This window comes from Falco punctatus (assembly GCF_963210335.1).
Source record: "Falco punctatus genome assembly, chromosome: 6".
NCBI classification, from domain to species: domain Eukaryota; kingdom Metazoa; phylum Chordata; class Aves; order Falconiformes; family Falconidae; genus Falco; species Falco punctatus.
The window spans coordinates 28,173,973-28,186,210 of NC_137585.1; the positions used below are offsets into that span (position 1 = coordinate 28,173,973).

The 12,238-nt window shown below is 45.2% G+C and overlaps 1 protein-coding gene across 1 annotated transcript in view; it reads right to left on the reverse strand.

Moving 5' to 3' along the window:
* WEE2 (WEE2 oocyte meiosis inhibiting kinase) overlaps positions 1 to 12,238 on the reverse strand; it is an 18,948-nt gene continuing 6,710 nt past the window's right edge. The window contains exons 3-12 of the mRNA XM_080390871.1: positions 10,399 to 10,598; positions 9,481 to 9,529; positions 6,798 to 6,970; positions 6,034 to 6,155; positions 4,609 to 4,755; positions 3,717 to 3,818; positions 3,303 to 3,388; positions 2,237 to 2,407; positions 2,006 to 2,148; positions 1 to 1,164 (exon numbers count right to left, since the gene is read on the reverse strand). Coding sequence (XP_080246997.1) covers positions 1,008 to 1,164; positions 2,006 to 2,148; positions 2,237 to 2,407; positions 3,303 to 3,388; positions 3,717 to 3,818; positions 4,609 to 4,755; positions 6,034 to 6,155; positions 6,798 to 6,970; positions 9,481 to 9,529; positions 10,399 to 10,598 — 1,350 coding nt within the window. The 3' untranslated portion in view covers positions 1 to 1,007. The remainder of the gene's footprint in view (positions 1,165 to 2,005; positions 2,149 to 2,236; positions 2,408 to 3,302; positions 3,389 to 3,716; positions 3,819 to 4,608; positions 4,756 to 6,033; positions 6,156 to 6,797; positions 6,971 to 9,480; positions 9,530 to 10,398; positions 10,599 to 12,238) is intronic.

The following is a 12,238-nucleotide window of genomic DNA, read 5'->3' on the forward strand; positions in this document are numbered from 1 at the left end:
TAGATAAAAAGATTAAAATCTTTATTTGCACGTTTCGCTTCTCATAGGGTAGCATCCGATTGTTCAAAAGCTAGCACCGTCCAACACTTGAGAACAAACTTCGGTAAAACCTACAGATAACAGTTACAGGCCCAGCATCCTCCCTGGCCGCAGGCCCCCGGCAGGGACTCGCAGAGCAGTGTTTAGCAGGGGGAGGCCACATCCAACACATACCGAAAATACACACAGTCTAAAGAGGAAATTAAAAGAAAAAAAAAAACGAAACAAACCTGACAAGGCCTGCAAAAGCCCTTTCTAGTCTCCCTTCAGGGAGGGGGCAGCCCACTGAGGGTGGGTCCGCTCCTCCGAGGCCAGGCCGGCAGGGCCTGGCCTGCTGGGGCATAACCAGCTCATGGCGTTGTGCTTGGCGCTCAAAGGGAAGGAAGGGAAAGTTTTCCTTCCACTTCCACGATTAAGGCCCCCTTAAAAGTTTTCCTTTTACTCTTTGTATCCTCAAGTGAAATGCCACTGCAGTTGCATCCCAAGGCCACCAGCACTGCTATGTAACTATCTGTATCCTGGTGTGTTGTTAAAATTCTACCTCAGGCTGTACCTCCGCACCCCTCGGACCCAGCTGTAGGTGCTGTCTGTGTACAGCCACCGCCTCCCCTCTAAGGGTACACAGGTGGCCAGAATGTGAAGACCACAAAACTACCATCAATAACAGGGCCCAACTAAAAGAGGGAAGCGAGTAGAGAAGATGCCATCCTTTCCCTTGCATGGCAAAGCTATTCTTAGTCTAGAACAAGACCAATTACACAAGAAATTAAAAGACTGAGGACAATAATCTTAAATCCCATGATCTGACACTTATAAGCCAGACATTCTTCCCTCAGCCAGCATTCAATCATAATTGAGGGGAACCAAAAACCATGACAGGGAGAGCTAATATGGGGTATGGGTCTGTACGGACCCTCTGCTTTCACAGGGCCACTCAGCAGCCAGAGCTTTTTGGACAACACAGAAGTTCAGTAACCCAAAGTAAAGCTAAATGAGCGACAGCTCTTCCCTCCCACCAGGCGCTTGCTCTTCTGCTTAGAAGAGGTTTCAGACTCTTGCAACTTGGCACTTCCTAAGGGCTGGTCCTTCATGAGGGTCTGGGCAAGGCGGGCTGCTTTAAGTTCCCTGCAGGGGGAAGACAGAAGGGAAAGGAAGAAAACCACATCATGCATGAATCCATCTTGCACAAGAGGATTACTGCAGTACTCCAGCATTGCTGGAGGGTGCTGACTTTTCACACCAGAGGCTGATGAAGCTTTGAAAGTTTCCCAAAAGAAAACCAGCAACACACTGGTATCAGCATGAAGAGCCCCTCTTGGTTTTTTCCCCCATCATTTCAGATTTTTGTGAATGGTGGAACTTAGATCAGTGCCATCTCGTGCAGCACATACCTAAGGCATATGCTTTTTTTTATTGCCTTTTTTTCCTGATGCTAGTGGCTTTCTGCAGAGCACATGCTCTCCTGTATATATGGAAAACCTAATCCCCATCTGACTATTGCACTAAGAGGGGTGGTGGAGCAAATCCTAGCCCCAGCACATCAAAACATTACTTCTAACAGCAGTGAGAAGGAGCAAAGGGAAAGAAAATGTTTGTCACCACCTGATACTTCTCTTCCTTCTGTGCTAGACCATTCATTACCTCAATGCAGTATCAGTTCCTTGTCTGCCCACTGGCTGCATATTGTATCAGTATTTTCCCCAACACCAGCGGTTGCAGTAAGCATGCAAATCCACTTTTCTAATTTAGCCAGCTCCTCAAAGCCAGAAGTGAGCCACAGCTGCTTGGGCACTACAAGTCCCTGCTACAGCCCAATCATCCTCCCAGCTCCAGGCACCGGAACTGACTGAATATTTCTGCATATTGGATCTCCCAGTATTACTACCCTATATTCACCCACAGAAGCCTGGTGACCAGCGCTTGTTGTGCCCATGTTTTCTCCCCTTCATGCTCAAGCCAGTCCTACCTTTCCAGCATGGCAGTCTTGCACTTTTCCACATTTAGCTGCTTCTGGAGCTGCACAGCTTTTCCACGTGAAGGACAGAGAACTGGATGTTTAGTAAGAGCTGTGGCAGACGGTCTTTCCACTGGGTCAGGATGAATCATGAGCTAGAAGGCAAAGGAGTTCAGGGTTTAACACTGCCTCTGTCACATGCCAACTGGAAAAGCCTCTGTCCCGACAAGACTACTTCCTCACCTTGAGGAGTTCAAGAAAGCGATGAGGAAGCTTCTGGGGGATTGATGGGATATTGCCTTTGCGGATGTCATGCCACAGGGCCCCATTGTGAGGCAGTGGTGCTGCACCAGCTGCCAGAGCTACTGTGAGTGCCAGGGCAAAGATGTCTGCCTTTGGTAAATAGCAGTATTGCTGCAGAGAGAAAAACAGTTACAGAAAGGGAATGTCTTGCTATACTGAGCAAGAGTGGGTTGGGGTACCAACTCAAAAAACCCTAGCCAAACAAGTATGTTTATGACACTGCCTTCACCATCCCTGTTCGCTGTTTCCTTCTCTTCAGGATGAAAAGATTGATAGCATGTAGTATTGGTAACTGATAGCACATTGGCTTCCACCCAGTCACAAGGAGCTTGCAGCCTGTATTAGGATCACTGCAGCATATCCAGAGGGTGGCTTAATAAATGGGTGCCTCCAGCCTTCACTGGCAATAAACTAGCCATGCCCAACTCAAGCTAAAGACTGCCTGTGATGTGTTGACCTAACAGTTCCTAAATCCACTTACAGCACAAAAAGATACTGTCACTCAAATACCAGAGTTGATTAACACATTCAAACTTGTTACATACCAACTCCTTTTTTGTTCACTGGCCAGAGTGGCAAAACTGCAGTCAGTGTAAGAGTTGTGTTGTGCCTCCCACCTCTCCACCTACCTGATCAGTGCTTGTTGTACAAAGCATTTGTCTGAGTGTATATATACTGCAGTAATCACATCCAGCAGTTTAACCTCAGCTGGGTGTGCAAATGAAACTGCATCAAACAGATACAGATTTTGTCCCATTCATCCCCCACAGGTAGAATAGTTGCAAATAATCTAATGATTAAGTTGCTTATAAATTATGTTAAATATTTACATGACAAGACCCAGGCTTTTACTATTAATAAAGAGGTGTTAATTTTCCTGATTTCACAGCCAGACTAGGTACAAGAAAGAGGAGATAAGGCAAGGAATATGCTAGACTAGTGATTTCACTACAGCTAATCTCTCCCCACTTGCTTGCCTCCCTGTTCTCCCCACCAGTGGCTGTACCTCTTGCAAAATCTCTTTGGCCAAAAACCGTCTGTCTCCTTCCTCCACCTGGGGGTTTGTTATTGATGTCACATGGCCAAGGTCACCTGAGACAAAGAAAGAGCAACTTAGAGAAAACTGATGCAGATCTCCATCAATAAAAGCCTGCATTTTATAGGCACCAACAGAGCAATCAGAAAATACCAACTAAGAGAGCAAGGCTGCTCCTACTCAGGAGTCCAGGGTTGGAAACAAGCACATGAGTTTCCTAGGACTTTCCTCCTTAGCGGAATTAATTCCGGTAAGTAGCAGAGGCATTTAGAACTATGCTGTCAGTTTTGTATGCAAGACTTTTCAGTCAGCAGAAGAGAGCTCTTTCAGGCAGTAATGAGGCAGCCCTAATCTTAAGCCAGTGTAAAGTGGGCTAAAACCTACCAATCTTATACACCACACCAGAAGAGAATTCATCTTCACTGTCACTCTCTTCCTGCCCAGCAAGGCCCGCAGCTGCCAGCTTGTGACAGATGAAGATATTGCCTGCAAGACAGCAAAGTTTAGCAATAGTGTGATATCTGTAGCCAGACTGCAGGAGCCTGACAACTTTGTAAAAATCCCACCTGACAAGCTAGTTAAGCTTTTCAGCCAGAGAAACTATGCACGTTTCCCACCCATTAGTCTGCTTTCTGCCCAGCTCATGTATTCAGCAATAGAGCTAACAGGAGACAGTTGTATCTTGTGCATAAAATACCCTAGCACAATCCACCTTTCTGCCCCCCCCCCCCCCCCAAGCTAGAGGCATGATTTCAGCAGGAAAAAATAACTCCACTATAAGGATCCACCTATGTGACTGGGGGTGGGCAGAGCATTGCCCTGGGGGTATCCATCCTCAGCTGCAGAGAGGAAAGCTTCTTACCATTTTTTGCAGGAACTTAATCCCTCAGAGTAGGCACAATAAATATGCACCTCACTCCAGCTTGCACATACAAAGGTCAAGTGTTGTGCAACCAGACAGCAGCAAATAAGGAAGTCCCTGTCCTCACTAGCAGCCCTACTTGTTCCACCAGTATGCAAGTGAGTCCCATTAGCCAGGATTATGAAGATCACAAGACTGAAGTAAAATGCTGCCAACTATCAGAGAAGGCTCAGTTTTAGAGCAACACGAGATTAACAAAAAAAGCAACCCACAAGTCATTCACCTTTCAGGGCAAGATCTTCTCTTTTTCCTTTGAAGCATTGCTATAGGTCCAGTCAGAAGGACCTATTACAGGTCCCACCCCTGGAGGGTCACTTGGAAGACCCTTCTCAAAAGCAGGGGAGCGCTACTTACTAGGTTTGATATCCAAGTGCACAAGGCCAGAGTTGTGGATGTATTTTAGTCCCATGGAGACTTGTAACAGTATTTCTTTCAGCTCTGCCTCTGGGAAATACTGGCCAAGCTTCGCATTCTCCAGCAGCACATCTTGGAGACTCCCACCTAGATGAAAACAGATGGTCTGAGACAAGACAAAGATCTTATAGAGCAGCATGTTTGAAATAGCTTAGTAGAAACTACTGCCCAGAGCACTTGCAGGCTTGCTAGTGACAAACCCTGACGAGACCAGCTATATATGCTCTAGTGATCAAACTTGGACATCACCTCTTGGCTTCAGCCTTATAGCCTCAGAGCACCCTGCCTCCTGCTTGCCAAGGACTGAGCAACTGCAGTTCTACCTACAGCACCAGAAGGGCTGACATGGTAGTGCTGCTGCAAGTGAACCAGTCAAAAAGTTAATTACTTCTGCCATACTTACAGGCAGAAAACAGATACATGAATAGCGAAGCAAGGAAATTAAGCTCCTATTAGCAGGTTTTTGATTGAAGAATGTAACAGAACATTGAACACTGAAACAGAGTTTTATGGGTCTCCGTTAAGGCACTGGCTATTTCACAACTAATACCATGGCCTCTCGCCCCATCAGCCTGCTTTTCAATACTTAACCTTTAGTCTCAGATGTTCATCCACTACAATGCAAGAAATGCATCAATACTGCAGCAGCAATCATGTTTCATGGTTACCTCCTCCAGATTTGAAGTCATTACTCCAAACAGTTACCACCACTCGTCAAGCCCCAAGGCTGCAGGAGCAGTTGAAAGCGGAGTGCTACATATGTGAATTCAGCTCCTCTAGTAACCAGAGGTTTCTTTTCCAATGTGTCTCCCAGACAGTGGTATGACCAAGGGTGAACTCAAGTAAGAGGGTACCACCCTGCCTGCAGCACCCGCATTTACAGTTTACCTCATTAATTAGCTCTGTTCCTCTGCAGCCATTGAGCCCTTTCTTCTAGCCAAGATGCAAGGTGCCTTTGTCTCAGCCAGGTAGCCACTCTTCAAATCACCGCTCCCCTCCATTAAGAAGGGTTTGGTTCCAAGATACATGACACTAATTGGCTGCTCTTGAGTCACTCACATCGGGTTATGGTTACCCGGGCTGTCCCAGATGCAGCTCTAAGCACTGGCATGAGGAATACTCTTCCAGGCCAGCCAACACAGAAAAAGTTTTTAAATCCCACAAATTGGAGAGTATTTACTGCCTGTAACACATTGGGACCATTCAGAACTTTGTCTAAATATTACCCCTTACTGGATTCTCTATGGAACTGTAGCCCAGTGCAGTCTGCTTTGTTGTAAGCCAAAATACCCCACACTGAAGTACAAAAGAAGGTAACCGCACCCACCCTGAGATCTCGGCCTTTAACAATGTCACAGCTCTTACCATTGCAGTGTTCATTTTGGATAATCATGTGATCGTCCTCTGCCCATGCTGAGTAGTAGCGCACAACATGGGGGTGGTGTCCCAGCACAGCATGAGCATAAACCTCGCGCAGTGCCAGCTGCCTAGAAAGCATGCACAGAAAAAGCAGTGGTGACAGGGTGCCAGTGTCCTGCTTGGGACCGTGAGAGGAACCCTGGTTTGCAGCCTGGCTTGAAAAAGGGAAAGCAGAAGTGTTTAGCACTTTCTTTTGGGTTTTGAGAGACAGACTGGCTCTCACAGCTGCTGAAGCAAAACCTGCCCTTTCTGACATGTGCTAAGCAGCTGTCAAAAAAAAAAATAGATCCCTGAGCAAGTCTTTGTTAAAGCAGCAAAGGCAGCTTCAAAGACTGCTTTACATGCAGGACAACACTAGCTGGACAGTACGGCTGTAACCAGTGCTGGCCATACAGCAGGGCAGGAACATACCACAGATGAACTATTTGACAGTTAAAGACACTGGCTACATGGACCTGAGGAATTCAGGTAACTGTCATCTCACTTTGCAACACATGGGGCTTCTTCCCTTTCTCAGACATACGTACTCAGTATTTCTAAAGTAGTAACTTCCCGCACTCTCCCAGCCGTTACTTGGGAATGCAACAGCAGCCAGTGTTTGCTCATGCTACCCCGCAGATACCTTTAGGTCCACACCCCCTCCATCCCCATCACACCTCCCAAGAACATGCCTGTCATTTCAACTGGCATTTTCTAGCTAGCACACTCACTCATCTGAGGATCCTGCCAGAGGCCTTTTGGAGCGTTTGATGGCATAAACACATCCATCAAGGCGTTTGATGCACTTGTAGACAGAGCCAAATTCCCCCACACCAATTTTTTCTAGTTCCAGGAACTCTTTCTTGTAACGGGAAACCATATTGCTCGCTTTCAGAGGGTATCTCTACAAGGTCACAAAAACAGCAAAGACAAGTATGAGTTGAAAGACTTGGATAATAGCATTTGTCATGTTTTTAGGGCAGTGTAGCACTTTCTCTCACAGAGCACCCATGTTGCTCCCTCTCCCATTCTGCGTTTTCATTCAGGCAGGCATGCAGGTGTGCTACCATTTCTTCCTGAAGTACTCCCTTTCACTCAGGCGTGTTGTATATTTTCAGACTACCTAACAAAGGGTATCTTGGCCTGGTTTGGCCAAGGCTGTTTCTTTTTTTTGTTGTTTGTTTCCCCCCTGCTCCCAAATCAGTACGTAATAGCCATAGAGGTAGAAATTGCAGCTAAGGAGAGCTGTAGTCTAGCTGGCTACATGTGCCTAAGCCTCCTTGGGTTACTGCCATCACACCTCTTCTCTTGGCAGGCCAGCCCAGTTCCTAGACCCATAGCTGATGGAGTCAGGGATGAACAGCAGGCAACAACAAAATACTTGTCTTTTGGCCAGCTACTGCACACTCAAGAAAAATGCGTTACCAGTTTTGGTAGATGGTACCTCAGAATTAGCCAGGCTCATGCACTGAACTTGTGTTTAAGTAAGAGCTATTGCCTATTTTGAGCTCGGGAGACAAGCTTGTTGGCTTCATGTGGCTCCAGCTAGGTAGGAGTTGCTTTGCTCTGGCAGCTAATGTTGACTGCAGGAAGGACATTATACATCAGTTCAGGCTGTCATCAGGTTTGAAGGACCAGCTGTTGGCTAATGGCACATTAGCAGGTCTCAGTATCCATTTGTGTTCCCAGTGATTTCTCACCAGGAGCCACTTTTTCCACAAAGGGCTGAAAGCCTGCAGCTGGAACTTCATTATTGCTACAGTAATGGTCACCAGGGAAGTAAAATCTGTTAGTACTGCTTGTAGAGTGATGCCTGCTGGTAGGGGAGACAAGTGAAGAAGAGATAAGCAGTGGAGCATGAAGTGAACAAGAGAGTGAACCAAGTGATTTTTCTTCATTCTGCATCCCTTACGGAAACAGTGGCTCATGTTGCATGGTGGTTTCTGTGGAAACCGCTGCTGTGATTGCTGTACTACACAGTATACGACCTTAAAGGGTGGGTGTAAAGAGTTGGTCCTCACAGCCAGTAAAGTGTGGCCCATATGAAATAGCAGCCCTTCACAGCAGGTTGTATTTCATAAGGCAGCTATATTTTACAGTATCTTAAAAATCTCAAGGAATAAAGATACCTCCTAGTACATAATTTATATCTATATTGCATAATCTAATCAGCACTCGTGCATAATAATATTTCTCTAAGTAACAAGTTACTTGAGGCTTTCTTCCAAGGGAAAACAGTAATTGTGGTAGCCCCAGATGTTAAACCTGGTAGCAGATTTACTCTGCAGCTGTATTTTAGCACGACCAGCTTTCCTGCAATACCGGTCTTCTCCGCTAGAGGGTGCCATTGTTCTTCCAGTGAGCCCAATTGTTTCACAATTAGAATGAACAATTTACCTACTTGCACGAGGCAGGATACTTTCTTCACTTCAAGGGGCTGCTCAGGAAAAAAGATAATTTTTTTTACCTCACCTGAACACAGATCTTTAATTCAGGCTTGGCTTGCCTTCCAGAAGCCAGCTGGATGAGTAGGTTCCCCCCAGATAAATCTGGGGAAAAGGCTGCGGGACACTGGTTCCCACAGCAGCTGCCCATCTCTGCCAGCACAGCTGGGTGCACATGAGAATTCTCATACGGCCCCATGCAGCCACACCAACATACCCCACTGCTGAGGTTTGCCAGCAAAGCAAAGACATCAACATCAGCAAGAGAACTTGGTTTTGACTTTTAAGACTGCGCCTGCTGTCCTGTACCTACATAAGCTGTGGTGGGGCCTTCCCTTGGACCCCAAGGCACACCAGCCACCCCCAAGCCAGACGTTTTCCTACTGAATGAGAGTACAGAATTTGCTGCCGTGCTTCAGAAGTTTGCCACTGTGACTACTGCAGCTGACACTGCCCTCTATATTAATCCACATCAAAGCCATTCAGCTCAGTCTGTGGTTTTGCAGTGCAGGTTTATATATTATTTGTAATATATAAACCATGTTCCAGCCACATCCAAAGATGCTCAGTACACTATTCATAGGAACAACAATACACCTGCTTTTTCAAACCACAAAGGTACAGTCACTATTTATGCTAACTCAATAATAAAGTAACACAGTACTCACTGAAGAACCCAAATTATATTTCCTAGAAAGACCTCCTGACCAAGATCAATGAGTTTTGGGATTACTTGTCAAAGTTTCAGATTTGCTTTAGTACAAGTTTTCCTTAGAGATAGGAATCATTTCTAAGTTTGTCTCAAACAAAAGTTAACAAAAATATTCAGCTTGGAATTATTCTGTCATAGGTATTTATCCTCTGTCATGATGCCATGATTTATACTCCAACAGCAGAAGAAATTTCATCAATCACCAAATCTTTACAAGCATCTTATTCTCTCTGTGGAGGGAAATACACAGACACTCACCTTCGTAGGTAGCTCCTGTTTTACCTGGCTTCTTGGATCAGAATCCCTCCTATAACGGAAGTTTAGGAAAGTCTGCATGTATCATTTCAGTGAAGCAATTCAACTGAGATTTGAAGTGAAAACATTTTCAAAGTTTCAAAATAATCTCCAAACCTTGCTTCACAGTTTAATCAAAGACATACTTTGTCAAGTGTTAATACACAAGAAATTTCTTGTTTAAGTCTTAAAGACTGTAGTCCCAGGCTAGGAAGTCTTTGTTTCCATTTAGAAAGCCTCCACATACCAACATCAGTACTGCTCACAGGACAGAGCAGCATCGTTCAGGGGCATCATTCTCCTTGCCACCTTAGTGGTGAACTACACAGGAGATGACCTTGCACAAGAAGCTCCTAGTGAAGGAGAGAACTTCCCCACTGTACTTTCAAGGGCAATGCCCAGCTGAGCCTCTGTTACAGTTGGGGCTATGAAAGAAGCTCAATGTCATTGGAGCACACAGGTATTTGACCAAGTTTGTGTCTTGGTTAACCCAGACCAGATCCAGAACTTTGGCAGGTCAGCAGTAGTGGCCTGCACCCATCTTAAAAGCTGTATTATATGATAATGGGCACATCATTTCTTCTGAGTTGTAGGTATGTGTATAACTGAATCAAGCTCCACTCATGGTCAATAAAAAAAAAAGTAGTTTTCTCCTACAGCACTGAGGTAAGTGGGGGATCAACAGCTAACAGTGAAAAACAGAAATTACTTTATTTATATTTCTATTACCTTCATATGTCTGCTAATGTTTGCTCCACACCAATGAATACTACAGAAGTGACTGATTCATTGTTAGCAAGTAAGTCCAGGTACTGAACATCTCCACTACTTATCTCCTTCAGTCTCCTTCTAGCCTGTTATTTAAGAGTAGTTCTTACTTACAGCTCTCCTCTGCCCTTCTGCTTGCCATGAGGAAGAAAGAGCATTTGTCGATATGACTCTGGTGTGAAGGGATTAATGTTGACAAGAGAAGCTTGGGTGCAGTCGTCTGAGTCAGCACCAGGAGTAAATCTCAGATGTCTGAAGCCTTTGGGTGGAGCCTTTGTCCCAGATGAAGGAAAAGCAGTCTTCGATAACAGGCTCTGTATTGGGGGGGAAGGGGGAGATAAGCCGGCAAAGTTATTGTTGCTGCCACGTCAGAATAAAATCTCTGCTCTCCTGCAAATCGAGGAGAGCTCCTTTCCTCAGGATAAGGAAATTATTAACCCCCCACATCCCTAACTTAGTTCTGACAGTTTTCTTCTTTCCTTCCATGAAGTATTATGTTCTTTGCTAAACCTTTCCCAATTCTATTCCCCGCTCACTTGGGTGAGGCCTGCAGAGCCATTTTGGCAAGCACAGTCCCTAAGAGGAGCTAGCTACTCATCTTCCCCACCTAAGACACAGAAATTGCATCATCTTGCATTAACAAGGAAGACCCAATTCCATCGAGCATGGACTGTTGCATCAGTTTGGTCAGGACAGGTTTGTCAGGGAATGAGATAGAACATCGCCCAAGTTTCCTTTCAATTCCCCAACAACAAGCAGCATTAGCACAGGGCAAGTTGTTAGAAATATTTTTATATAGCTACTGGCAAAAGGAGCAGAAAACAGTTCTCCTTGAGAATGATAAACAGTTTCAGAAATTTAAGGTCAGAAGGATCCTCTAGGTCTTCTATAGTTCAGCTTCCCACATAAGACAGCCCATTAGGGTTTCACCCACTAGTCCAAAACCTTGGGCCGAGTAGAGCATAATTTCAGAGAAGCACCCAGTCTTGACTGAAGACAGAAAAATCACTTACTTTGTGATTTGCCCCCTCAGAAACCATCAGCTTCTTGAAAGTTACTTTTTTCCCCCACCACTTGCGTGAGTGCAAGGACTAAACATGGTTTTAACATCTCTCCTAGTTAAAAGCCCTTCAAGAACTCAAAAGTCCCTCCATCATGAAGACCATGATACTTCTGTATCTTTTTGATCCAACCATGTCTTCACTCTTTTCAGTGCAGATGTGGCTCCAGGATCGTATCATTCATTCCTTCTCTCATTGTAAGTTTTTGAAAGTAAATAATAAAACTGGATGCAGTATTGTGCATCCACCTAACTGATGCTGCACTCATGGATATAGCTACTTGTGGGACATCTATTTCTATACCACACTTGGAAGTTCAGCTGCTGGAGTACTATGATCCTGCAAGTACTTGTTGATTACTTCCTCAAGCTATGGTCTGCACCTCCTTCCTCTTGGGTGGAAAAATTCACTGTATTAAATTGTATTTAATACAGGATGTATTAAAAGCAGTATACCCTCAAGCCCAATTTATCCAGCAGCCTAGAAGCTCTGTAAGATTGTGGCTATGTTCTAGTCTAGCCACAAGTCAAGGACAGGATCTGGAATACCATTACAGCCTGCTGTTATACGCATATGATTATACATTAGAGCCCTAGTAAAGCAGATGGGAATCAGACTTGTCTCTTGTAACATCATCTGATATTAGCTACCACACAGTGTAAGGCAGCTACCCTAACTAGCTCTAGCAATCTGTTCCAGGATTGGGTAAGTCTACAAAATACAGTCGTCTGCCTCCTCTGCCATGCATCCTACCTGGAGCTCCAGTGCTCATCTGTCTGCAGTTCAATGTGTCTCTGCACTCTTACCCTTCCTCTCGCCTTCAGGTATCCCAAAAATCAATGTTCCCGGCCTTGTTTATAAGCGGATGTAGGCCCCGTAGAGCCTACCTTCTG